The following is a 27,591-nucleotide window of genomic DNA, read 5'->3' as shown; positions in this document are numbered from 1 at the left end:
AGGAAATGACCCCAGGAGTTAGGAGTAATTACATCCCCCTTCTTGGAGAAAATTGGTAAAAATTTTAGGAATGGATTTTGGTTGCCTTTAGATGATTTTAGAGATATTTTAGATTAAAATATGTTTCCACTCTTGCTGATAATTTTACTATGTTATCCATTGATAATTCTCTAATATTGATGATAATGTATTAACCAAGTGAAAGTCTCTGTGAATCCATTAATGATCTGTGTGAATCCAATGGCATTCTTTAAACTGTTGGGAATACTCCGTAATATTAATAATCTTGCAAAGACACATATGTAAAGATGTTTACGCTAGCAGTGTAGGCAAAAACTTTACCAATATGGAGCCTTTACTCTTGGATTCCATACCCATGGTTACATACAGTAGGTTTCCTTTTTTTTGCCTATGTCCATAATTTAGACATTAGCAAACAAGAAAGCACATGTAACCATGGGTAAGAACTCAAAAAGTGACATAACTTGTGGAGGCTTGAAATGACCATCTGGCATTCCATCCAAAAGCTTGGAGGGCTGATGGCCAACAGCTCCACGCATCTGCCTGCTCCAGTGGCAGTTTGGGTGCTGCTGCGTGCAGCCAACGGCTGGATATGCCCGGCTGTAGGCAATGTGAGCATAAAAACGTAGTGTATGGGATATCAAGCCATCGGCAGCACTTCGACTACCTCGACATCGCCAGTCCGGCCATTGGACTCTGTTCAGAAGAAAGCTTTTGTGTCTTTGAATGCACATACCTGGCAACTCTCTGGGTTTGACTCGGAGTTCTCTGGGTGAAGCACCGCTTCTCTGGGTCAAGAACCGAATCCTCCGGGTTGCGGGAGCGGGGTTTTGACATGTCCCGCTCCTCACCCATTTTCCCTTTAAATGGGGCTTTTCCCGCTGACATCAGCGTGAAGGCCCTTGACCTCAGCGTGAAGGCCTACTGACGTCAACGGGCAGTCCTGGCCGCTTCCCACAAGGGAAGGCTCCGGGTAGCCGGAGTGAAGAAGTTCCCAGGTATGTCAATGCATTGTCTACTGGATTATCACAAGGTCCATATATAAAGTTGTGGTAAAGCCCCCTTCTTACACCCCGTAAAAGAAAAGTGTCCATCGTTGGTCATTTAAAGTGATGGGAGATATGATACTTGTTGCTCTGCGTAGGTCGCAGGAAGGGTTATAGAATGAGCGTCTATACCAATAAGAACCCATACATTCATTTCAAAACATTGCTGTTAGATTGCAACGTCTCCTACGGCAGTGCGGTTTGCCATCCACATGCTTAGCCCTATTGCTCAGAAAGTGGCCACCGTCCATACCAGCATGCTTAGCCAGCGGTAACATTTATTGGAAACTCTCACCGGTCTCACAATGCTCTTATTGTACGGAGACAGGTTCAAGACAAACATTCCTTTATCCAGGCCACAGATGCTGGTCTGCGGAACGTGTGAGTGAATGGCTACGTTTTCTGCGGGGGTTAAGAAAAAAATAAATAAACAGGCGTACTGCACACCTAAAGTATATACTCGGAGCCAGAGACTGTCAGTACGTTACGGCCTGACGCGTCTATCTTATAGAAACTTAAGATCTTACTTTGCTTCTGTCATAAAGCAGGCCTAAAAAACTTACCATTAATTAAAGAAAAAACTGTCCGTCAACATATCAAACTATTAAAAGATTCAAATATTAACATTTAAAAATAAAATAACTTTTCCCATATCCTACACTTTAAAATTCTATACATTAAATAAGTCTGTATGATCGTGTTAACGTATGAATTCATTTAAAACGCCACCAAAAGGCAATCGGATTTCTCCTTGGATCGAGAAGCTGTGAAATATTACTGTTTATTCTATCATCCATACCCCTGTATTTTCTGCTTTTACCCTTTTTTGGAGGCATCTGTTGTATCTGATAGAACCCCCTCTCTCTCGGCAGTGGATTCCGTACCCTTTACTGCCCTCACTGTAAAGAATCCCTTCCTTTGTTGTGGATGAAGTCTTCGCTCTTCCCGTCTCAGAGGACGACCTCTTGTTCTTTGTGCGTTTAGCTGGAGAGCTCTTTGTATCGGCCCCACACATATTTATACAGCGTTAACTTATAATATCCCCTCTAAGACGCAGTTTTTCAAGCGTATATGGACACAACTTTTTGTGGTCTCTCTTCATAACTAAGATCTTCCAGCCCCCCTATTAATTTTGTAGCCCTCCTATGTTCCTTTTCTAGTTCCATAATGTCTTTTTTAAGGAACGGTGGCAAGAAGGTCCTACCATTGACTTATAAGGAGGCAAGATGGTATCCTCCTACCGTGAATCCCTGCTTTACATGCCTTTGCAGCTGCAGACTGGCATTGAGCACTGCTGTTAAGTCTGTCCTCTACAGATATTCCTTAATCCTTCTCCTTAGTATTTTTTTTTCCCCCAGGGAGATGCCATTTAATGTTGCATTATTATCTTCCCATAATGCATACGTTTACGTTTGTCTGTATTGTGTTTCTCCAGGTCCTGACATGTTCTGTATATTTCATGGCAAGAAGTATGGTCCAGGAGAGAGCTGGCACCCCTACCTAGAACCTCAAGGAATTGTGTATTGTATCCGTTGCACCTGCTCTGAGGTATGTCCATAGCCCCCGTTACACAATTGTCTTAGTTTTTCTATAGTTATATTTAGGTAAAAATCATATAAATAGCTTACACGTAGGAAACATATTTTTTTAGTTGAGCCATTTAAATGTCTAGTTGAAGACAAACTACGCATCACACTTCATGATGTAATTGTACAACTGCCAAAAACATACAAAACATATTTTCCCAGTTCTGCCAAACCAAATATACAAAGTAAATATTTCTGTATAAAGACCCCACTTTGTATTTTTTTTTCCACAGTAGATACTGTCTGAACAAAAGTATGTGGGTACCTCACCATCACACCTGTATGAGCTTGTCGGACATTCCATTTCAATACCATGGCCATTAATATGTAGTTGGTCCTATCCCTTTGCAGCTATATTGGCTTCCACCCTTCTGGGAAGGCTTTCCACAAGATTTTGGGGGGTTTCTGTGGGAATTTTTGCACTGATGTTGGACGAGATGCCCGGCTCGCAACCTCTGTTGCAGTTCATCCCAAAGATGTTCGATGGGGTTGAGGTCAGGGCTCTGTGCGGCCGGTCAAGTTCTTGTTGGTGGCAACCTATGACAGCGCCATGGTTAAAGTCACAGAGCTCCTCCGTACGACCCATTCTACTGCCAATATTTGTCTCTGGAGATGGAGGTACTGTACCACACACCAATTTTGGGAAGAGACCTACCCAGATGCCCCAACCCAGGCCTGAGGTTCCAAGCACCAATTCCCGCAAGGAACCTCCCACCAGCTATGACCACCAATGATCATACCACCACATTAACCCCTTGGATACCTGGCAAGCTACCACCCACGACATTAGGGGAGGGAGGGACAAACAACACCAGGCAAGGTTAAACAAAAATGGCTCCTTACCACTATGACCACCGACCTTAAATAACCCGCCTCTAAAACTCCTCCCCCAAATCACACAGTTGCCGCCTTAGCCTAGCGCTGCCTATCTTTTTTCTTACCTTGGAAACTGGCAACCATGCTAAGCTACTAGTTCCATCCAAACTTATAGGGTGATGCGAAATCAGAAGTACCCTCCCTTCATTTGATTGGTTACAACAAACATACCTCCAGCCCCGCCCCTTTTGTCTATAGCCCCACCCACTACAGTCTCTAGTACTGCCACATCTTGCCACACCTTCATCACAAATGTCTGAATTTAGACACCTGAAATAATGGGGGGGGGCGCATATATTTATTGCTGTATACATCTTTTTCTCGGCATTAACCAATACATATGTTATTCCACCTTAAATAAGAGACACTATCTCCTTTTATTGAAAAATAAACACAACAAACCTACCCCCGGTGGCAAAGCTCCCACAGAGCTCGGTATGATTGGCAGGTCGGTGACGTGAATCAGAGCGCTTGCCAAAAACATACCAGGACCAATTGTATACCCGGGGGGGGGGGGGGGGGGGACACAGCCCAGGCGGCTACCGACAATCGCACCATGTACTTTACTCTGCTTGAAACGAAGTGAGTGCAATTAATCTGTCTGGGTTAAGGAAGCCAAGTGATGTCACCGCCGTCTGGCACAGCTGTCCACCGTCCCACCGCGTAGCTGCTTTTCCAGTGTCATCCCAACACTTGACGCCTCTTGAGGATCGCAAGCTGGGTCCACATCATTATCGTTTAGTTCCTAAGTGCCCAGTCCTCTTCTGAACAAACTCTGACTCCTATGAATGAGTCCTTGTTACAGCGCCTGGTATACAGCTGGAGCCCAAAAAAGTGCTCGGGGATAGGGATTAGTGAAAAATGTTATAGCTTGTTAAAAAAAAATAAAAAAAAAGGGACGTTAAAAAAAACCGCATCACGCAAAACCCTCCAACGCCACCGTATAATAGAGCAGTGTATTAGCCGAGCCCCCTATAGTATAACTTAACTCTGCGAATACTGGACGCATTGGAATTTCTGCAGCGAGGAGATAATTTCAGGCTGAGAAAAAAAAAAATCTATTCTTTTTTTTTTCTAAGTTTAAGATTTTTTATTTTTTTTAAATGAAGAAAAAAAATCCGAAAAACATTTCGGCAATCCCCCTCACCCGATTAATTCGGTCAAGTCCAGCCACAAAGAGCACATAGATTATATAACAATGTTTAGCGAAAACAGAAAGCGAATGCTGGATGACATTTTTAAGTGTTTTTCCGGCTACACAGCTAATGAAGAGAAAAAACTGCTAACATTTTTAATGAATGCTTTAATGTTCATGATTTATTGTTTTATATTGCGCCATCATATTCCGTAGCGCTGTACAATGGGTAGACAGGACATAAATTGCAGAGAAGGGCTACTAAAAGGGTTAATGGATTACAAGATAAACCCTACCAGGACAGGTTAAAGGATCTTAACCTATATAGCCTGGAAAAAAAAGACGTGACAGGGGGGATATGATAGAAACATTTAAATACTTAAAGGGAATCAACAAGGTAAAGGAAGAGAGTTTATTTAAAAGGAGAAAGACCACCACAACACGCCATAAGCTAGAGGGGCAAAGGTTTAATGGTAACATGGAAATATTACTTTACGGAAAGGGTAGTGGACGCATGGAATAGCCTTCCAGCAGAAGTGGTAGATGTTAGTACAGTGAAGACATTTAAGCAAGCATGGGATAGGCATAAGGCCAAGCTAGATAAAGGATAAGGGCAAGTACTAAAGGAAAGTACTCGGTTTGGCATACTGGATGGGCCTAATGGTTCTTTTCTGCCGTCACTTTCTATGTTTCTATGAGCAACTGTAGCATATAGATCCTGCACCAGAAAGGGGGAACTAGGGGGCTGATTGTCTGGAAGAGGCAAGATGTCTCGAGGAAGAGGCAAGATGTCTCGAGGAAGAGCCAAGTCTTTACTTTCCACCTGAATGTGGGGTGGTTGTCCTGTTAGGTGAAAAGAGGCTCCAATGCATTTGTCTCAGTTCTACAGATATCCGATAAAACTTGCGTTTCGCAGATAATTGTAGCGCTTGTATTCTCAGTTCCTTGTAGTGCAGAGAACACGTAATCTTGCACGTCTACATATGGGGCAAAATGATAAGAATCTCAAGGTCCCTTTGCCTGGAAGTCATGCTATACTACGTATCGTACATACTGTAGCATTTCAGACCAGTTTCTGCAATCTAAAATTTTAGCGAGAGCATATTTTTCCACAACTCCAAGGTTTTTGACCTGCCGAGGGGGGACTTGGGCGAGTTACCTATGGAGGACTGGAGTTTGTTGGAAAGTCATGTCTGGTGCTTTTAGGACGTTAGTGGTCATCCAGTCTGGATTATCCTGAGGCATAAGGTGATGATGTGGGTATGCTTTTTGTGTTGTTCTGATGCACCAAGGTCTATATGAGTGTCACCTGCACACAGGTGGAAATGTAGTCCTCTTGATCAGATGAGGTCTGCTAGTTGTTTGATGTGTTTATCGAATTGGATGGGTGAGAAGAATGAAGCGTTATGTTGCTTACTATATGGCTATATAACAAGGACTATCTTCTCCTATCACGTTAAGATCACTTTTCAAACTTTACACGAGAATCTCTTCTTGCACACGACCCCAAGTCTGCGGGGCTATTCCATTAGAGTAACGGAGCACGGGGTGACCAAGTGGCAGGTGAATTTTAATGTTGACAAATGCACAGTTATGCATTTTGGGAATTAAATAAATGTGTAAATACCGTATTTGCTCGATTATAAGACGAGGTTTTTTTCAGAGCAAATGCTCTGGAAAATACCCCTCATCTTATAATCGAGGTTGTCTTATAATCAGACCTCAAAAAAATGTCTGCTGGGGCCAGGCTGCTTACCGGTGCTTTGGTCGCGAGCAACGTCTCTTCTAGCTGCAGGAGAACAGGAAGCTAGCAGAGTGTCACATAACTCTGCTCCCCCCTCCTTCCTCTGGGGGCGGGGCCAGAGAAGTTGCTCGCACAGCCGGGCCCCTGCAGAAGTCTGCGAGCGAGAGATCTGCAGTTCAGGTAAGGGGGGGGGGGGGGGGGTTGTGATTAATGTGTGAAGTATGTGTGATTAATGGAATGAATGAGTATTTAAATGTTTGTGAATGAGTGTGTGTGTGATAGCATGGATGTGTAAGGGGGGGTGGTGGTGGTAGCATGGCATAGGGAGGCTGTACTCACACTCCTATCATCCCCAGGTTCCAGCATGTACTGGCTGCCTTGGATTGATAGGAGTGTGATTGCTGTTAGCAGTTTTATATATAAAAGTTTTATATATACCTCCAGAAATGCCTTTTAACCCCCTATATGCCACCCTGCCCCATGATATGCCTTTTAACCCCTTATATGAAACTCTGGCATATAGGGGGTTAAAAGGCATATTATGGGGCAGAGTGGCATATAGGAGGGTATAAGACATTTCTGGAGGCAGAGTGGCATATAGAGGGTTAAAAGGCACATCATGGGGCAGAGTGGCAAATAGGGGGTATAAGGCATTTCTGGGGGCAGAGTGGCAACCCTGGGGGCAGATGTGCATAACTGGGGGGGAAGGTTGGCAAATAAAAGGAAATAAAAAATTATATATTTTTCTCAATCATAGCTTTTATTAAATATGAAAAAATTGTTTACATGAATTAATATTTACTAGTAAAACTTTTTTTCCTATTCAGGCTTTTTGTATAGGGGGATATAATATTATTATACAACTACATACGGGGAAAATACCAGCCGCCCTCGTTAATAGGACTGTGCAAAGAACAAGGACAGGATTAGTTATACGGCTGGAGAGAATATATAATATATAATATGAGGGATATACAGGGATATAACGGGTTATAAGGACGGGATTAGTTATACGGGGGAGAGTATATAATATATAATATGAGGAATATACAGGGATATAACGGGTTATAAGGACGGGATTAGTTATACGGCCGGAGAGTATATAATATATAATATGAGGAATATACAGGATATAACGGGTTATAAGGACGGGATTAGTTATACGGGCCGGAGAGTATATAATATATAATATTAGGAATATACAGGATATAACGGGTTATAAGGATGGGATTAGTTATATGGCCGGAGAGTATATAATATATAATATGAGGAATATACAGGGATATAACGGGTTATAAGGACGGGATTAGTTATACGGGCCGGAGAGTGTATAATATATAATATGAGGAATATACAGGGATATAACGGGTTATAAGGAGGGGATTAGTTATACGGGCCGGAGAGTATATAATATATAATATGAGGAATATACAGGATATAATGGGTTATAAGGACGGGATTAGTTATACGGCCGGAGAGTATATAATATATGAGGAATATACAGGATATAACGGGTTATAAGGACGGGATTAGTTATACGGCCGGAGAGTATATAATATATAATATGAGGAATATACAGGGATATAACGGGTTATAAGCACGGGATTAGTTATACGGGCCGGAGAGTATATAATATATAATATGAGGAATATACAGGGATATAACAATGGGATAAGTTATAGTTTGTTGATCTAGTGAGAAATCAGATGCCATTTTTGAGTCAAAAAGTATTTTTTCCCCATTTTTGAGACACAATTGGAAATCACTTCTTCTGGATCAACAGCAAGGTTGCACTTCTTATTAAATGGGTTATTGCTATGTATGCATTACTATATATAATGTAATCAAGTATAATCAATTTCATCAAAACAATTTTTCTGTAAGAGAAAAATCTCCAAATGTGTTAAAATTATTTTATTGATTGAACAGTGGGACTTTACTTTTAATGAAACCCATTTTATTAATGTATATTTTCGGAAACTAAAAGTGAGCTATCCACACCAACTTTCTAACCAAGAAACAACTGTTCTTTTGAGATAGTGGCTCAATTGTTTAACAAATTCTGGGGTTTTTAGAACTCTATACAGCGGCGAGGTTACAATCCTTTTCATTACTTGGGGTACAGACGCACAAACAATTATATATTTCTTCATTTTTTGCACAGGGTGGGAATGTGAGCTGTTACAGGATAAAGTGTCCGGTTCTGCACTGCGTCCACACTATCACGGACCCGCACCAGTGCTGTCCGAGATGTATCGGTAAGTGGGAACGTGCCTCAAAAAAATAGCTGCCAAAAGTCTTGAATTTACAGAACAATCCAGTTTATGCCGCGGCCATCAGGATGTCCCAATAGATGTCTCTATAGCTGGGACCAATTCGGGGATCGTGAACTCGGGACGAGGGGAGGAAATGCGCAGAACACTGCATGACATCACAACTCCGTGTGACATAAGCGGAATTATGTGGGCAGAACAATAGTGTATTATGTCTGAAGAACATCTTAGTAAATCTCTCCATCTTTTACTGTAATGTAATGCCAGACCAGACCCTAATGATTGCATCATCTAACAGCCGGTCTAAGCACGGCCACCAAGGGCCAATTCAGTTTTTCATATATATATATATATATATATTTCTGAGGAAGGGTTTATTATGTATACAGTATTACACTAAAAGTATATACAGTATATGAAATAACAACTACCTAAAAATATAGGAGAAATATCGGGACTTTATTTTTTTTTTATCTTTTTTGGGAGAAAAAACAGATGCAGCATATATATATATATATATATATATATATATATATATATATATATAAACGATACAACAGTTTTTAGGATTAAAAGTTTACAAAAGTTTGTTTAATCTTCAAAACTTCTAAACTCTGATAAAGCTGTTTATATGGTTATATTTGTCTCCCGGAAAGACGGGCTCATTAGTCAGCGATAAAAGCATTCTGCTCAATGTCAGCTGCCGGCGTTTGGCTTTAACCCTTTGATAGGTGTGTGTGATTCATAAATTCTGCCCCGGCGAATCAAGGGGTTAATTTATGGTGTCTTAACCCTGTCTGTGTTTGTGTTCTCCACCACAGAGCCCCTCTCTCCTTCTGGGCTCCGTGCGTCCGTGAAGATTTGTCAGCACAACGGAACGACCTATCAGCAGGGAGAGATGTTCACCACGTACGAGCTGTTCCCGTCACGGCAGCCCAACCAGTGCGTTCAATGCAGCTGCTCGGTACGTTTCACCGACACCCTACGGAAATGCTTTATAATGACCATTCTAACACTGTGGCCCTTGGACTTGCGTTTGAAGTAGACCAAGCATGCATTTTATGGACAAAAGTATTGGGACACCTGACCATTACACCAACTGGGACTTTGATGACATCACATTCTAAATACATAGACATTAATATATAGTTGCCCCCCCCTTTGCAGCTATAACGGCTTCCACTCTTTTGGGAAGGATTTCCACAAGATTTTGGGGCGTTTCTGTGAGAATTTTTCCCATTCATCCAGTAGAGCGTTTGTGAGGTCAGGGGCTGATGTTGGACGAGACGCCGGCTTGCAATCTCCGTTCCAATTCATCCCAAAGGTGTTCGATGGGGTTGAGGTCAGTGCTTGGTGCGGCCGGCCAAGTTCTTCCACCTCGAACTCACCCAACCATGTCTTTATGGAGCTCGCTTTGTGCGCCGGGGCGCAGTCATGCTGGAATAGAAAAGGGTCTTCCCCAAACTGTCCCCACAAAGTTCGAAGCCGAGCATTTTCCAAATTTTTTTGGGGCTGAAGCATTAAGATTTCCTTTCACTGGAAGTAAGCGGCCCAAACCCTGATTTCAATAACTGAGGTGTGTCCCAATACTTTTGTCCATATAAAGGGGGACCAACTTCATATTAATGTCTGTATTTAGAATGCGATGTCATCAAAGTCCCTGTTGGTATAATGGCCAGGTGGAAGCCTCACACCTATCACACAAATCGTGAATCACTCCAATCACACCTCACACCTATCACAAACATCACTCCCATCTTACCAGTTACACAAAACCTTCACACCAATCACACAAAACACCTCATACCTATCACACATCATTCCCATCACACATCGCTCCCATCACACCTATCTCACAAATATTTTAAGAGGCTCTTTAGGTGAAACTGCACCTTTAAGGATTGTGGCCATCTGCTGACGCCATTCTGGCGTTTAACATCCAGCTGCCGGCTGCGCGCTGGTTCACCCGATCTAGCGCGGCAGGTTGGGTGAGTTGGCTGTCCTCCCATTTGCCTGGTGTGCCAGATGGCCCGTCCTTGTCTGGTACATACATTGAAAGGGTATGAGAAGACTAGGCTTAATAGACTAACGCGGACCGCTACGTTGGGTAAAGAGGGTCCTGCTCGCGAGCTTACATTCATAACTCACCCATGTGGTATTTTAGGGGTTAAATAGATATTTATAAAATGCAGAGAACTGCAGACTTTTCTTCCATCAAAAGCGCTTAATCACATTTGAGTGAGAAACGTTATAATCTTACACTGTGCTGTTATTGTAGAGATCGCTGAGCCGCTAAGAGGCCTTTAATATTTGTGTAACCCAGACTTCAAGTATTGAACTCTGTCTCTTCCAGGAAATTCTGAGCATCGCTTTATTTTAGTGTAATTTTTTTTTTTTACAAGATTTTTTGTAGCGACTTTATGGCCAAAGTTGTGATTTTTATTTATGTCCGAGGGAGCTCAGGAATGCCGTGTCCCACAATGGTTTTCAGTTTAAACTCCCTGAAAAAAAACAGACAACCTTTTCGGTAATTCATTTTGCGTTCAGATGAAAGCTTTAGCGTATAAATACATGGTTGGCTAAAAACAAATTAATACGTATGAGAAACACATTGTGAAAGTGTCGGAAAAAAACACAATACTCATAAATCCATTGTCATTGATTACACTAACAAAGCGAAACGCGTGAGTCCCTGTCCTAGCCTTCCATTTAATTACTAAGCTTTAAGAGCACAATTGGAATCTCTCCAGTTTGACCTGGAGTCTCTGGGTCACTCTTCTTTTTCTCCAGGCAGGGGAGCGGGTTTAGCAACGCCCACTCTCCATCCAATCCCCCCCCCATTACCAAACCATTTAGTGCTTGTTCCTCCCCTGATATGGCCAGCCACACCTACTGTGCAGCTAACAATGACCTTTTGCATGATTAGCCCCACCCCCTCATGAAGCCACTCCCTGTCTACACCTGAAAAGGCAGAGTTCCAGGTAATCTACCTTGAGATGTTGCCAGGTTTGAGGATGGCTGTGAGCATATTGGAGCAACAATTATGAGTAACATTCCTCCGTCTCTAAGTGTATATAAACTGGTTGCGGGGGAACCTGTAAAACATATGTTTATAGACCATTGACCATGTCTAAGAATTTCCCAGGCTTGACCCTTAGCTAGCCCTTTTTCTGCTCCTCGTGGGTTGTCCTTGTAGGACATAAGGGGCAGGGCTTGCTATTCATAGGGCGGAGCTAACCACAAACAGACTGTAAAGGGACAGAGAGTGGGAGATTACACATACTAACTTGGTAAAGAGCTCTGCTTTTTGGAACCCTCAGGTGACAGCTCACAATCCTTCTACCTCCCATAAGAAAAATTTCTCGTTACGTGCAATTTGTTTCTACTTGATTTTATTTTACATTGGGGGTATAGATTAGTAACTCCTATTAACTCATTAATCACTGCTGTGGTTTCATTATCTATATTGATAAGAAGCAATTATACTTATTGTGCTTTGATATCAGTCTGAATGTTAACCCCGGCCCCTTCTTCCCATGTCCTGTCTGTACAGATGCCTCACCCCACATATTTAACGGCGAGTGTATATTATGTGATATTTTCAGTGTGTAAGACACTTTTAAGTCACTGGTGAATAGCCAATGGCCGACTTTGTGAGAGTGTACTGTATCGGTTTCTCTTCCAGGATGGACAGATTTACTGCGGTTTAGTGACGTGCCCGGAGCTGGTCTGTTCTTCTCCTCTTACTGTGCCCGATTCATGCTGCCCTGTCTGCCGAGGTAAGGTCTGGGCACGCCGGGAGCCTTTTTATATAACCACGTCTAGTACACGGTTTTTCATCAATGACAATGGTCGTTTTACCTGATCTTTGGAGTTTTATATCTTTGCAGTTTTGCGAACTCACATTAAGTTCAACTCTGTTGATTATTTGTATTGTAATGTATTAGGGACCTCTTAGGCCACTTTCATTGAGTAATGATAGGCATCTTATGGTCGATTTTTTTTACTACAAATAAAAAAATGGTGCTGGCACAAAGTACATCTTGAACAGGCCATTGGAAGCAGGATTCCACCACCTATAGCTGATTCAGATTTGCCATATGGAAAACCCTGAAGGGAAGTGAAATAGAGGCGTGTCTCAAAAATGGCATCAACTAAGCCATTTGACCCCATGGAAACATATGATTCCTTCTTTGTTTGGATCACAAGTATTGTGACAGCTTGTGATGTCACGATGCAGAAATGCATGTAGGATGTGATGTCAGAGATGGACACTGGCAGCCCCCCCACGTTGACACTCATCACAAGGTTTCATTGTATCTCTTGTAGGAGAATTTTTGTTGCCCAACTCTGTGTATGTTTGCCCAGTTTTATCAAGGACAGGGTTGTGGTGTGATTTGTTCCAACCTAATGACCAAGGTCTATAGAGTCCCAAAACACATTTGCCAGAGAACAAGCTAAGTGTACATCATCCAGTCCTGTCCAACACGCGCTCACCGAAAGAGACTGCCCAGAAAACTCATAGTAAGCAACAAGCCAACATGCAAGTGCCACCCTTGTTACAATGACAATAACTGATACCCCCATGATCCCCGAGATATACCCAAGGGTAAGCACCACCCCTATATATATATCACATTATATAAATATTTTTGTTAACTAGATCAACCAATCCCAATGCTCCTCACAAAATACTCGCGGGGATTTACCTACTAAATAGTGAGTTATAGGTGAATTTCTATTGTATATGTACATTGTTACATATTCCTGATATTTACTGGCTTAGTAAAGGATTTTACAGTACTTGAATGCTTTTCACCTTCCGGCGACATTTATTACCGCAGAATGTTTATTACAGAACTTTCTTTACGGAAATTAAAGTTTTGTGGTGTGTGTTTTGCAGACGGTTCGTATGAAAGGTCCGTGGAAGAGGAGCCGCTGCAGTTAAACAGAGGTGTTGTACGTGACATTTGATTTTCTAAACAGATTATCTCTACCGTAATGTGTTTTTTAACGCTAATGTATCACGGAATCCTAGGAGAAGCGACAGTTCCAGAAAGGTCCATTAATCAGCATCTACCACACAATCATTTCATGCTACACTTGTAATTCCTGTTATCAGTGGCGTTACAAGCGGGATTTGTCTCTCTAGCGGTCCCGTACAACCCCCATGACCACTTGTTCTGAAAGGGCACTTCTGACCTGGACCGTGCCGAGCCCCGTATACGTGTATGTGTGCATGAAGGTCTATGTGTAAGTATCTGTGCATGAATGTCTATGTATACGTGTGTGTGTGAGCATGAATGTCTATGTAAAAGTGTATGTGAGCATGAATGTGTATGTTTAAGTGAGTGTGAGCATGCATGTGTATGTGTGTGAGCATAGAAGTATATTTGTGTGAGCATGTATGTGTTTGTGTGTGGGCATGATGTGTAAAGTGGCGTGAAATGGAGTGTGTGTTAGCATGAGTGGTGTGAGAGGGAGTGTGTTAGAATGAGTGTTTATGTGTGTGTTAGTGAGTAGTGAGTGTGTTTATGTATGTGTGCCAGAGTGTATCTTGGAGAGGGGAAGGGCCAGTGATGGCACAGACAAGCTGTTTGTGGGCAAATATGGCACAGATAACCTTTTAGAGGCAAAAGTGGCACTCATAAACTGTTTTGGGTCAAAGGTTGCTTGGTGAAGTTGAGGGGCCCCAAGGCAATTAACGCACCAGGATCCCGTGGTTTCTAGCTATACCCCTGCCTATGATCCTGATCTGATTACAGCTTCCAGTAAATCAGCAGTTTCCCAAGTCCTTGAGGAAACATCAAAAAGTCCACACCTGGGATCTTGGCAATGTTTCGTCTTAGACTATGGCAGCTGATTTCTGGGCTGGGAGATCTCTGGGATACCATTAATGGTGGACATCCACATTAGAACATTGTAATTCTCGCACTATTAAAAAGTCAGAAAGTACAGATCAGAGGTAGCTAGTAGTTCCCATGAGGGTTTGCTACTTTACAGCTGCGAGGCATCATGGGAATTGTAGTTCAACGACATTCGGAGAGCTACTCCAATGCGCAAGCATGGTTTTGTGGTTTAGGACTAGCTTAAGAGCAGTTTAAGAGCAGTAAAACCCTGAGACTCCAACAGAAGACAGGATTACTTCAAACACCAAAAAATAAATAAAAAAAATAATTAAATAATTCAGCTTAAGTCTGAGTTTTATATAGTAAAAAAATATATAAATCTGGCTTTGTTCCTGAATTAAGGTCTGGTATTCAATTTATAAATGACCAAGCACTCAATGTTTACTCAACTATATGAATCGAATTCTATAACTCATACAGTACAACATGCATTGATGTTACTTCAGATCAGGTCGAAAATAGATGAAAGTGTGAATTGCTGTAAATTGAGATGATGTAATGAAGTGTCTGTGGTCCGGAGTGTCGATTGTGAAAGTCGTGTGTCTCTTTTGGACATCAGAGGCATTCTCAGGAGCAGTGTCTGAGCGAAGTACTCAACAGAAAGTCAGTGGGGGCCACGGCGTCTACAATCATCAGCTCGTCCCTCGGGTTCAACCCGAGGAGCTTCAAACAAAAAGGCGGGGGAGGTGGCACGACGGTGAAAATCTTAATGAAAGAAAAGCATAAAAAAGGTGAGGCTGAGAAATATATGTATGGAAATTAAGAACCCGCTGTCTGTGTATCCAACCTGATAATGGTATAACAGGGTTAGCCTTAGAAAGAAAAAGAGCAAAGAGCTATATCTATTCACATAATGGGTTTAACCTCATGACGGTACATAGGGTCTTCTGCAGCTAATAAGGTTTGCCTATATCCAGGGTATAGAGATGTGTATGGGGAATGCTTCATGGATTTCCATTTGCCCCCTCAGCCTGCGTTTATAACGCGAAGACATATTCCCACGGAGAGGTCTGGCACCCGGTTTTCCGAAACTTTGGCGCCATCCCGTGTATCGTGTGCACCTGTAAGGACGGGAGTCAGGACTGTCAGAGGGTCACCTGTCCAGAGGAATATCCATGCGAATTTCCAGAGAAGGTGGAAGGCAAATGCTGCAAAGTATGTCCAGGTTAGTGGGTTCAGCTCTTCCTCTCCATGTTCCAGATCTCCTCTATGGTTGATTCCATGACGGCATGAGAGGTCCTTCACCGACTGTTATATGGAGATCCCAATAACTAATAAAAGAAATCAGCACTCTTGTATTTGCTCAGCCTCTTTTGAGGTTAGCGGTGATCGAGTAGACACCAAGGGCCAACTGGAATGAGTTCACACTTCCATTCCGGCTTATACCATAGGTAAACGCTCAACACCAACAAAACTCATGGGGTCCCTTGTTCTTTCTAATTGAAATGTAAGCACTCAGTTTGCCTGGTATGTTCCATGCACAGAGCAACTTAGTGTTTTGTTAATTTATCAAGACGATAGAGTGAAACCCACAGAAGAGGTCCCTGCGACTCGCTGCATAAAAAACCCCAACAGGATCTTGGTGTATATGTACATGTCACCCACGACTGGAGGACTGAAGGAAAACCTGCGGAAAATCGCTATAGAGAAGGAGGCGTCAGAGGATGTGGAAATCTACGTTTGGAAAATGATTAAAGGTACTGACATCTAAATAAATCTAAAAACATTTACAGATCTATAAGTCAAAGCATCCTCCTAGAATTGTACATTTTTGTATTCTGTGTTGCTTTTTTTTATTGTAGTCTGGGGGAAGCAGTTTACCGCTGCACTCACTACTTCCTGTTTAGGATGATGCTAGGTAATACAGAAAACAGGTGCAGACTGCAATAAGTGGTTTTATGTTTTCTTGTTAAAATATACTTTAGAGGCGGATAGTATGCTACAATGAGACGTGTTATCAATCATCTTTGCTACCAAATAAAACTTTGGTCTTAATTTTTTTGTGTTTTTGAGGGCCTGTGATAGGTATATGACAGCTCGGCTATCAATAAAAATTGCAGACTTTGCACAAATACGTGCTTGCCATTTTTATTTAAAAAAAGGGACTGTTTAAATGTGACTATTTTGAATTGCTTGCCAGTAGCTGTCTTTTTTAAGTTCCATTGCATTTTATACTCTGACACTCTCTCAAACTCACTCTCTCACGTGCTCTCTATCAAAGTCTCCCTACCTTCTCCACCAACAACTTTTGTGTCCCGGTCTACTTTTTCACAGCTCTTCTTCTTCTCTTGCCTCTTCTTGGTCTTCTTTCTTCTACTGCTTCTCCCTGCTCTCCATTAACAAGGCCTCCCGGAGCGCTTCTGCAAAAAGGGCGGAGCCTCCGTGCACCCCCTCTACCCCGATTGGAGAGACCTGGGAGGGGTTGTCCGGGTGGTAAGCTCCATGGCTCCGCCCTTTTGCGGAAGTACTCCAACTAACCAGAATAATGCAAAAAAGCTTCTCTTTCTCCTTGAATCTGTTTACAATATTCTGGAATTAGAATACGGATAGAATTAAAAAATCCTCTGAATTCTGTTTTTTTTTTTCTCCTCCCTGCAGGGATATTTCATTTGATCCAAATTAAAAAAGTGGCAAAGCAGGACTTCAAACAAGAAGCTGAAAATTTCAGGCTGGTCACCAGAACAAGTGAAGGTAATTTGACATCTTGAAAAGTAAAACTTAAAGTAGGAATTAAAACTCAGGTTACCTTAAGCTGTAACGCACGGCCCCTCTTTGGTTCGGTTTTGCGACAGTTTAGGCCGCGTGATGCCGTCTATCACCGGCAGGAAAGTGCTCCGGTGGAAATCAGTGGGAACCCTTTTTGTGCATGAACCCGGGATTCCCGTTAGACCTCCCGGAATATACATGGATGCCAATGAGTACAGCGGGAAAGAAGCCAAATGCATATGGGCCTAGGGCAGGGGCGTCCAACATGCGGCCCGCGGGCCAAATGCGGCCCGCGAGACCTCGAGGTGCGGCCCGCGTAAGATCGGCAGCCAGGGCAACCGATCTTACACGAGCCGCACCTCAAGCCCTGCTACTTACTTGTGGGAGGGTCTTCTGGACAGCACAGAGGAAGCGGAGTTCATGTGACATCCTACTTCCTCTGTGCTTTAGCAGAGAAGGCAGAGGGAGGCCGCGCCCCCTGCTGAAGTCTGTGAGCGGCATCGAAGGGAGATGCAGTACAGGTAAGGGGGTGGGGAGGGTGTTTGAATGAGTGTGTGTGATTGAGGGAATGAATCTGGGAATTAATGATTATATGAATAAATGAGTGTGTGTGTGTGTGTGTGTGTGATAGCATGGATGTGTAAGTGCTGGAACCTAGGCATGATGGGACTGTGATTGCTGTTAGCAATCACACTCCTATCATGCCAAGTCAGCCAGTACATGCTGAAACCTGGCCAGCTGCCCCCCTTGTGTAGTGATGCTGCCAGCAGTATGGGGTCTGCACTTACAGCCACCCTGTACCAGCATGTACTGGCTGACTTGGCATGATAGGAGTGTGATTGCTAACAGCAATCACAGTCCCATAATGCCTAGGTTCCAGCATTTACTGGATGGATGTGTAAGTGCTGGAACCTAGGCATGATGGGACTGTGATTGCTGTTAGCAATCACACTCCTATCATGCCAAGTCAGCCAGTACATGCTGAAACCTGGCCAGCTGCCCCCCTTGTGTAGTGATGCTGCCAGCAGTATGGGGTCTGCACTTACAGCCACCCTGTACCAGCATGTACTGGCTGACTTGGCATGATAGGAGTGTGATTGCTAACAGCAATCACAGTCCCATAATGCCTAGGTTCCAGCATTTACTGGATGGATGTGTAAGTGCTGGAACCTAGGCATGATGGGACTGTGATTGCTGTTAGCAATCACACTCCTATCATGCCAAGTCAGCCAGTACATGCTGAAACCTGGCTAGCTGCCCCCCTTGTGTATTGATGCTGCCAGCAGTATGGGGTCTGCACATCACTTACAGCCATCCTGTACCAGCGTGTATTGGCTGACTTGGCATGATAGGAGTGTGATTGCTAATAGCAATCAAAGTCCCATCATGCCTAGGTTCCAGCATTTACTGGATGGATGTGTAAGTGCTGGAACCTAGGCATGATGGGACTGTGACTACTGTTAGCAATCACACTCCTATCATGCCAAGTCAGCCAGTACATGCTGAAACCTAGCTAGCTGCCCCCCTTGTGTAGTGATGCTGCCAGCAGTATGGGGTCTGCACATCACTTACAGCCACCCTGTACCAGCATTTACTGGCTGACTTGGCATGATAGGAGTGTGATTGCTAACAGCAATCACAGCGAGCACAGTCCCATCATGCCTAGGTACCAGCATTTACTGGTTGCCTGGGTATGATAGGAGTGTGATTGCTGTTCGCAATCACACTCCTATCATGCCAAGTCATATTGCTAATTTTGTCCAATTGTGTGTTACCTACTTTTATTAAACATGTGAGTTTTTATTATTATTTTTGAAGGTGGGGGTCATTTTCGGTTTTGGTTAAGTGAACCCTGAATGTTTTGGTCCAGAATTTTCATTTTAGTTCATCCCTAGAAATCTAGGGAATCCTGAATTTGTAGTCGCAAAACTTTCAAGGCCCAGAAATCAGTGAGAGGAAGAGTAAAGGTTTTGTGTCATTTTACTTTATTTTAATCTGCATATTTTATTAAAGGCCATATTTTTTGTCACAGTGAAAAATGAGTGCGGCCCGCGCACGTATACAATTCTGATGAAGTGGCCCACTGCAGAAAAAACTTGGACACCCCTGGCCTAGGGTGTCTGCTGAACCTCTCCATGTACATACACGGGGTGGGGGGGGGTTGTAAATTTAAGGGACACGGCTATTTTATGCATTAAAATCATTTTTTTGTGTATATGCGCAAATAGACCCTGATCGGCAGCATTTGCCAAGCCATTCTAGCTTCGGATAAGACATATATCTAAAATATCTAAATTAGAAAATAACTAAATTGAGACAAAAATGATACATTTACAGGTAACGGACAAAGAAGCCTGGATGTGTTAGACATGCATGAAATTAGAACTGTAATTTATCCGTATCGTTTAGGAAGATCTTCCCCGTCTCTGTTCAGCCAATTCATTTAGAGAGTTTTTTTTGAGTATTTTAAGAATTCCGTGTTATGCCGTCTCCTCCATTCTGTTTACCCTACATGGCTTCCAAGATCTCATTACTGTAAACGGCCTGCCAGATAATATCACAAGTGTCTAATCGACAACCTTCCTCGACAGCACGTGTTACTCCAAGCCACGTGAGACGAACAAAGGGGATTACGACCTAAATTGTTCATATAATTCTTTTCGTACATTTCTTTACCACTATTAGAATATTTATTCTTTGTGTGTGTAGATAATTTAATCTTCCAACCAGGGGTTAGCCAAGGGTATCGTCCCAAAAGGAACAGTCTTCCAGCTTGGCAGTAGACCCATTCCATCACAAAAGCATGTGAACTTGTTATGATGTCACGAACCATGCAGCCCTATTCCGTACTGATTTTATCTGTTTTCTGTAGTACTTAACCCAACATTTCAGGTATAACAGCCAGTAGTCCCACCAAGTGCAGGAAGCAAGATGGTGCATTCATGGGGTTTATTCGCTAAATTGTTCATTTGAAGGTGAGGAGCAGTTATTCAAAGGAAGATGAAGAGAAGGGACTTCCCAATGGAAGACATCCCAAGGTCTTCCATTGCTGGAAAGGATAGGCAATGAGACACATAAAGCATGTGTGTTTACGGAGGAAGACGTTCTACTTGAGTTCTCCAAAGTAACAACAGACAAGTCCATCAGACTCCTTTAATAACCCAAAGTTATTAAAAGAGGTTCGGAGTGTCCTGGTAAAATTGTTAGCAGATTCGGCCAGCTACAGACCAATAAGTCATATACCACTAGTTGGGAAATAAATGGAAACCACGATAAAGGAAAATAATAAATATCTGGATCTAAATGGTTTGTAAGATCAGAAACAGCATGGGTTTACCCCGGGAAGATCTTCTCAAACTAATTTCATTTATTTTCTCGACCGAGTAACTAAAGTAATAGAACAGAGAGGAGAAGTATCTGTCCCTCATACAAAACGGATGCATACATTTTAGATCCGGATGCTGATCGTTCAATGTAATTGGCCCACAGCTTCTGGCCCTTGAACACATAAGTTTTTTTGTTCATTGAACTAGACATATTTCGAATTACCTTTATGGTAGATTCATTGTTTATATGTTTATGGCTATAAACCCATGTCTCCCAATAGAAACGGAGTCAAGCTGTTTGGTATTTATTTATTTATGTTTTAGGTATTTATTGGAAGACATTTCCCTGTCACTTTTTTCATCACGCTGGTTTTTATAAAGAGTAGTATAACCAGGAATGTTTATTGCTCTGTGGTGGGACCAGGACCTCCCAAGTTTGGAGATTCCAATGTTGTACGGATTCTCCTACCATTTTATGGGGACTTTACTGTTCGTCTCCTTCAGTCTCTGGAGCTCCTTTAGAAATATGCATTTTTTTTTTATTACACAAGAACCATTTATGTTCGGTACAAGACCTACACCTAGAAACGAGAAGACCTCTTTAGATTCTCGGAGAGGTCTTCAAAACGTATGTGTCCCTATCTTATACTGTATGACTATAATGCCCCTACGAAAGGTTTCACAGACTTTTCTAACCTCTATCATCTAAATTTTAAAATATTAAGAGTAGGACTAATGGACATTAAGAGCCAACCTCTCCCCCGTCACTCGGAGCTTATGTCCTTCATATTGGTCATCGCACCCTATCTCTTGAATTTATACATTTTTTATTGTTATTATTATTATTTTATTTTTTTTATTATTATTATTATTATTATTATTATTATAAAGATATACAAAAAAGAGTCACACAAAAAAATTCTATTGACCAACGGAAATTTCTAATCATGAAATCCAACCAAGAACTGAATATTCATGTATCGTAGAAAAAAAAAATCTGCATCTGTTCTATTCATACAAGAATGTACATTGTCGGCTTTAAGACCAAAAAACGGGGACTTGGCAGGGATATGTGATCTCTGGATTTTATGTGCCGCTGACTACAATTCCCATCATCCTTGACAAAGTATCCACAGGGATCCACAGTGCATGTAGTGCCTGAGCTTTTAGGTTTAGTAGTTTAGTGGTTGGTGTGTCAAGTGCATAACGTCGAAACACAATCATCCCTGGCACTCAAAGTGCTTTTATTTAATGTATCTAGATTATTTTATTCAGCGGGCACCCGTCTGACTGCGATGCATCTCTGCCTGCGTTCACATAACGCTTACAGGGATGTTTGTGATTTTCGAAAATGACATCATTTTCACTACAAACCTCTAATTTACGATGGGCAACCACAATGCTCTTGGCTGAGTTTTAACGAGTCCCTTACGCGGAGTAAGGAAGTCTGGACTAAGTGTGGAGCAGTCTCTTCTGGCACTCGTAAATCAGTCTCTGTGTGTTTCTGGAGCCCTCGCCATAAGCAGTGAGAATTTCATGACATGACTCGTAAAAACCTCAGCGGCCAGAAAAAAAAAAAAAAAAAAAAAAAGTGAGATGCTGAGGTTTCTAAGCCAGCTCTGAGAGCCCCAAATTGTGCCAAACCAGATAGTAAACTGAATTAGTAATGTGAATACTTAGTAAATGCAGCATAAGTTAATGTTTGCTTATCAGCCGTCTACGGAACATACAAGAACCTTTCTAGAGCCAAGGACCTGCCTTTGCTTTATACCATATATCACCTCTGCAAAAGCAGGCAGAAGCTACCAATTTTCTGCCCTCTGACATCACAACGCATATAAAGTTTCCTGAAAAGTCAGTTGAGTGCCCGACGTGGCTGAGGAACATCTGCAGTGGATACATGATGTATCCATAACTATTGTTAGATACTTGGTACCAGTATCCATGTTCCATACTGGACAACTGGTGGGGTAGTCTTCAGTACTGGTCAACCAGAGAAGGAGAATAAGCATGTGGGATAGAGGTTCTATATAGAAACACGGAGACCTGTAAGATTGTACGACCAAAACAGTACTTGTATATTTTAATAATTTCTAAAATGTATCAACATTAAATGATTGGACGTCTCAATGGACTCTTGCAGTGGTTCTTATCAAGAGCCACACACCGTTCTGCTTTTGTCCATAGTCTTTATGACATTATGATTTGGATCACTGGTGGTCTTTAAGGGTTTATTTGAGAGTCAAGCGTCTGATGCATTAAGCTAACTATTCTTTTCTTATCTTGTTATCAAAAAGGTCAGTGGAACATCTTCAGTCCACAACCTCCCCATCTCAGTATTACAGAGAGTCCAAGCAAGGAAGCAGAGAACTGAAAAACACTAAGACTCAGAAAAAAGACTTGTAAAGTGTACGGCAATGACCTTAGAAGACCAGAAATCTTTAAATACAAGACAACAACCCAACAAAAAGACAACTTCTGAGATGGTTGGAGTCCAGAGGAAGCCTACGGTTTTGTGAAACGCAGAAGAAGGCCACTGTTCTGAAGATTTGCCCCCTGCTGCTCCTACTGTAGAGACGACTGTTATCCATACAGCTTATCTGGGGAGAAAAGAAACAAACAACCCAACAATAATACTCTCTCTAAAGGTTCCTTGTACTAACCTAACTCAACGCCAGTCCTCGAGGACTGCAGACCAGACGTCCATGGTCTTACAATGTCAACTGCTTGCTTTTAAGCCAAAGTGCTTGTATTTAACTGGACATTTCTCACATGGAATAGTCAACCATTGGGGTATGATGCGTTCATGTGCTGCTTTTATTGGCCTCTCCAACCTACCTTTGACTATCCGTCTATTCAATATGCTTGTAAAACAGTACTCCATTATACGTATGCTGCAATTATTTCATATATTCACATTACTTGTAAACTGAATGGTTAAAAAGACATGTTCGGCCCATCTAGTATGCCCAAAACACGCTAATTATGCACAAATTAGAGAAAACGTAAAATATTTGAAGGATTATGGGGGCGTAGGTGTAAATTTGACAGCTTTGACATATATACCTGCCCCGTTCTCTCCCACGCAAATAATGTATCCTTAATACTTTCACACACTAATGGTAGGCACAGAGGAGGTAGAGCGATGTCAGCTTCTCAAATAAAATCCTTAAGTCTGTAAGACCATTCAGCTTGCCCCTCGGGAGCGGTTTATTTTAACGACTCCTTAGTATATAAGTGAAAACATGGTTTATTCCAGTTTGGCTAAATTGGTAAAGTGTTACTTTGTGAAGATTTCGTATTTTTGAAGGACAGTTATGAAATGCAGACCCTACATGATGAAGTTGTGTAAAGTCGCAGACCTCATTACACACTTTTGGAGTTTTAAGATGCGTTTCGTTACATAGTTGCACTTCTTTGTCACTCGTGATTAGAACATAGACAGGTTTTGGCTGTTTGCAGCTCAAATCATTTCCTTTTTAATGTAGAATGTATGCAGAGATGTTGGACCATGGACAGCTGATTCCAACATCATGAAGTTACTGGAAACTGGAATTATTAAACATCAAAATAAGAATCGTTAAGAAATATTTATACGTAACCCTTAGATTTCCTCTAGGAACTCATTCATGCAATTCTGAATTTTTCTAGCCTTCTTCAGAACCTGCCAAGAACGTCCTTTCTCTGGTCCTTCACCCAAACCCTGAACCACCTTCTCTTTGCCCCCATGAGATGATATAATGAGATCTATGGATCATGCAGCTTCCAAAGTTCCGACTCTTCCCAATAATGCCATTAGTTTAAAAATAAAAAAACCTCTAAAAAATCAAAAGCATCAAACCTTTACCAACCTTACAATGTTCAATCACAACTGCAGATGTCACCGAGGCCGACAATGAAGTGTATGTTGACACTTGGGGTTGTGTGATATTAGTGTCCCGGTCTAAGGTCACACCGACGTTGGGTGGAACGTCTCTCAGACACACAGAATGTTTATTTTTCTATCATGTCCTACATATATTATATTCAATGTTTTTGCAAACCAAGCACTAGACACTTAGATACCTAGAAAAATGTTTAGCAAGCTCAGATGTATGTATCTTAAACAATATCTACTGTATTATATTCATAAAGAAGGTCCTAGAGGACAGGAGGACAACCTTGCAGGCGAGCTATGAAAGGTACGCGCTGGGGCCGGTATGCGGTGGTGGAATGTCTTTTTTTTTTTGTGGATACTGTACCGAGCCCATTGTTGAAAAAGCAATCTATTTATTTTAATATCTATTTCTATCTGAGAAATCTAAGTAAAGTATTTTCTGAAGTCATAATTCATATTTGTGAATCCTGTGTTTGATTTTTTTTTTTTAATAATAAAGTAACTGTTAATCTCATTGTGTTCGACGATTATTGTACGCGACAATGGGGAATAGTTTAGGCAGGGATAAAAATGGGATAATTTAGTGACTCCTATCTCCTGCTCACACCACAGGCAGATACCAGATCTATCTGTGGCAGATGGATTGATATTTGGGGGTCCATTTTTAGTAAATCCCAAGAATTTACTCTTTTTTTTTGAGCTGCAGAGGACAAGAAAGAAATATTAACATCTCTGCACTTAGAACCTTGAAGACCAAAGAGGAGACTCACTCGTCAGACAGCAAGGTCCACCATAAATCAGTGCTAGTAAAAACAGCAATGTCTGTCTAATTTACTAATAAAATAACCCCAGTGGGTTACATTGTTATGTTTATTGGTTCACAGTAGTTTGAGGAGAGACCACCAAGTTCTTCTTTTTCTTGATGACTTCCACATGAAGTCATTTTCTCTTGGACACCGGAACGCAAGCACCCCCCTCCCAGCGCGACTGCTGTTCGTTCTCTGCTCTGTCCGATGCTCATCTTCTTAGTGAACCGTGGTAAGAAGAGGCCAACTTTCCTAGACTTGAAGCCTTCACACTAACGAAAATGTGTGTAAGCGTTTTATTGCAGCTATGTCTTGGGATGAGGTTGTTTAAAGCACTCTATAAATTGTATAATTAAATGTTAGAAAAAAAAAGCGCTCTCTTTGGCAGCCAAGTCAGAACCACTGCGTAGGTTAATAAAATGGCAGCTGGAGGGGGTTATGAGTGGCTATGAATCATACGCACAGCTTGTTAACCGGTTCGGCTTGCCCCTCAGTCCCTGGCAGAAGGCCTCATGCAGTGTTTGCTACTTTTAGAAGACATGATTTAAGGAGTTTCGCTGACAGCCGCTCCTTTGATGGAGAGAACGTGTAAATGGCAGTACAAGACAGGCAGCTCGAGCAGAAGCCAAACGAGACGTCCCTGCCCAGTGGACAACATTCAGGACACCTGCTGAGAATTATAAGGAACGTCTTTTCCAAGTGCCACCAGAGAACCCAGTCTCGCCGTCGCTTCTCAGCACCTCTGACTTAATTTGGCCCCTGTCATACGTCCCTTCGCCGAAGGAGAAGAAGCACATTATTAGCCAGTCCAAGTGACACTTGGAGGGGTAGACAGACACATCCTGCTATGGTCTTCCAAAAACGCTCAGCATGGAGACAAACATCATGACAGCATGTCACAGAGCCTTTTCTTCATAAGACATTCTAGACTCGTCCATAAAAAATGTGAGGTGATGTTATGAAAGCATCCTCCCCTGTTGACTGTCAACTCTCTCAAAATCTACAAGCTGTTTACGCAGATATATCTTGTTTAAAAAGACGATCAAGTCCTCCTAAAAACAAATGTTGTTTTGAGATATTTCATGGTCAATACTGGACATTTCATCCCATCCACAGAGAAAGCTCTTTCGACATCATCTGTTTGAGATCATCGTTGCGGAAAATATTCATTGATTTAGATGAATTATGGACCTTGTTGGTAGATTTATTAGAGCTGAGAACTCTCCAGTGAAGAACCCACAGACACAACCGGAATTCCAGAAATTGTAGGTCCCTAGTATAGACTATAGGGGACTATAGGTTTATAGGGACTATAGGGGCTGTAGGTTTATAGGGACTATGGGGGACAAGGTTTAGGAATATGCAGATGGATTTTTTTAGAAAGATGGACAGCAAAACCTTACATGATACACATAACATGCTACCTACATGCAGAGTAGACCATTGATTGAGCAATAGTATGGAGTAGTTTAATCCTTTGACAATGGACATCACTCTACTGGGAAAGGATCAACTCTTACTTGGGAAAACAAACCAACATATGAAACCATTGGGATATACATTTTTATGCCCCATCTCAGAAAAAAACTTGCCCAGAATCGAGCAGGGGTAGGCACCAATAATGCTCACGGCGGACATTTACTGGGCTCTGTGGTGGACAATTTAATGATGTTCTATAGACCTCACAAACCTTGCCACAGACACTGGTGTCCTCGTACGGACTCGAGTCAATTCTCTATCTAATCCAGCGGCCTTAGCGTCAGGCACATTAATTCATTTTTCTGCAATATTTAGAGATATAGCTGAATATTCCTTTTCTCAAACCATAAAAAAATCAATATTTCCCATAAAAATCTGCCGCATCCTCTTCTTTTTTTTAAATCTTATCTGTTTAGATAAAGTAACTAACATCTGTCGTACCCATTCGCAAGGAAAGAAATAGCCTTGCTTGTCTTGGCACTGGCTGCCCCTTATCTGTTGGCTTGCGTGGACCGCTTTAGCCTGAACATGTTGAGTGATGTTGACCTTGACAAATTATCTCCTCCAGCCATCACCAAGCTGCGAGCTTTGCAGGTGGTCCTTGACATTTATCAGAAGATTAGGGCATATGAAAACTATTTCCCAACTGGCAGGAGATGGCAGGCTAGCTAGATGGTAAATCTCTCCGCCTGTTGCACGCAACCCTCGCTACAATGACTTTTTTTTTACCCTTCCTTTTTCTCAAACACATATATCGACAAGATAACCTCTTCCATACTGATATAAGCAGGCAAATACTTCACCGGA

At 42.0% G+C, this 27,591-nt stretch overlaps 1 protein-coding gene across 1 annotated transcript in view; it reads left to right on the top strand.

The window, feature by feature from the left end:
• The first annotated feature begins 456 nt into the window (after positions 1 to 456).
• Positions 457 to 27,591, top strand: part of LOC149281196 (chordin-like protein 2) — a 38,183-nt gene continuing 11,048 nt past the window's right edge. The window contains exons 1-10 of the mRNA XM_089499546.1: positions 457 to 460; positions 2,503 to 2,615; positions 8,573 to 8,666; positions 9,503 to 9,645; positions 12,367 to 12,460; positions 13,585 to 13,640; positions 15,150 to 15,321; positions 15,561 to 15,755; positions 16,105 to 16,287; positions 17,189 to 17,281. Of these exons, the coding sequence (XP_089355672.1) occupies positions 457 to 460; positions 2,503 to 2,615; positions 8,573 to 8,666; positions 9,503 to 9,645; positions 12,367 to 12,460; positions 13,585 to 13,640; positions 15,150 to 15,321; positions 15,561 to 15,755; positions 16,105 to 16,287; positions 17,189 to 17,281 (1,147 nt within the window). The remainder of the gene's footprint in view (positions 461 to 2,502; positions 2,616 to 8,572; positions 8,667 to 9,502; positions 9,646 to 12,366; positions 12,461 to 13,584; positions 13,641 to 15,149; positions 15,322 to 15,560; positions 15,756 to 16,104; positions 16,288 to 17,188; positions 17,282 to 27,591) is intronic.

The sequence above is a fragment of the Sceloporus occidentalis genome, unplaced genomic scaffold (genome assembly GCF_023333645.1).
Source record: "Sceloporus occidentalis isolate IW3139 unplaced genomic scaffold, rSceOcc1.0.p SCAF_137, whole genome shotgun sequence".
Taxonomy (NCBI): Eukaryota; Metazoa; Chordata; class Lepidosauria; order Squamata; family Phrynosomatidae; genus Sceloporus; species Sceloporus occidentalis.
The sequence above is the reverse complement of the archived record's forward strand: the minus strand, read 5'-3'. Positions and strand labels throughout refer to the sequence as shown.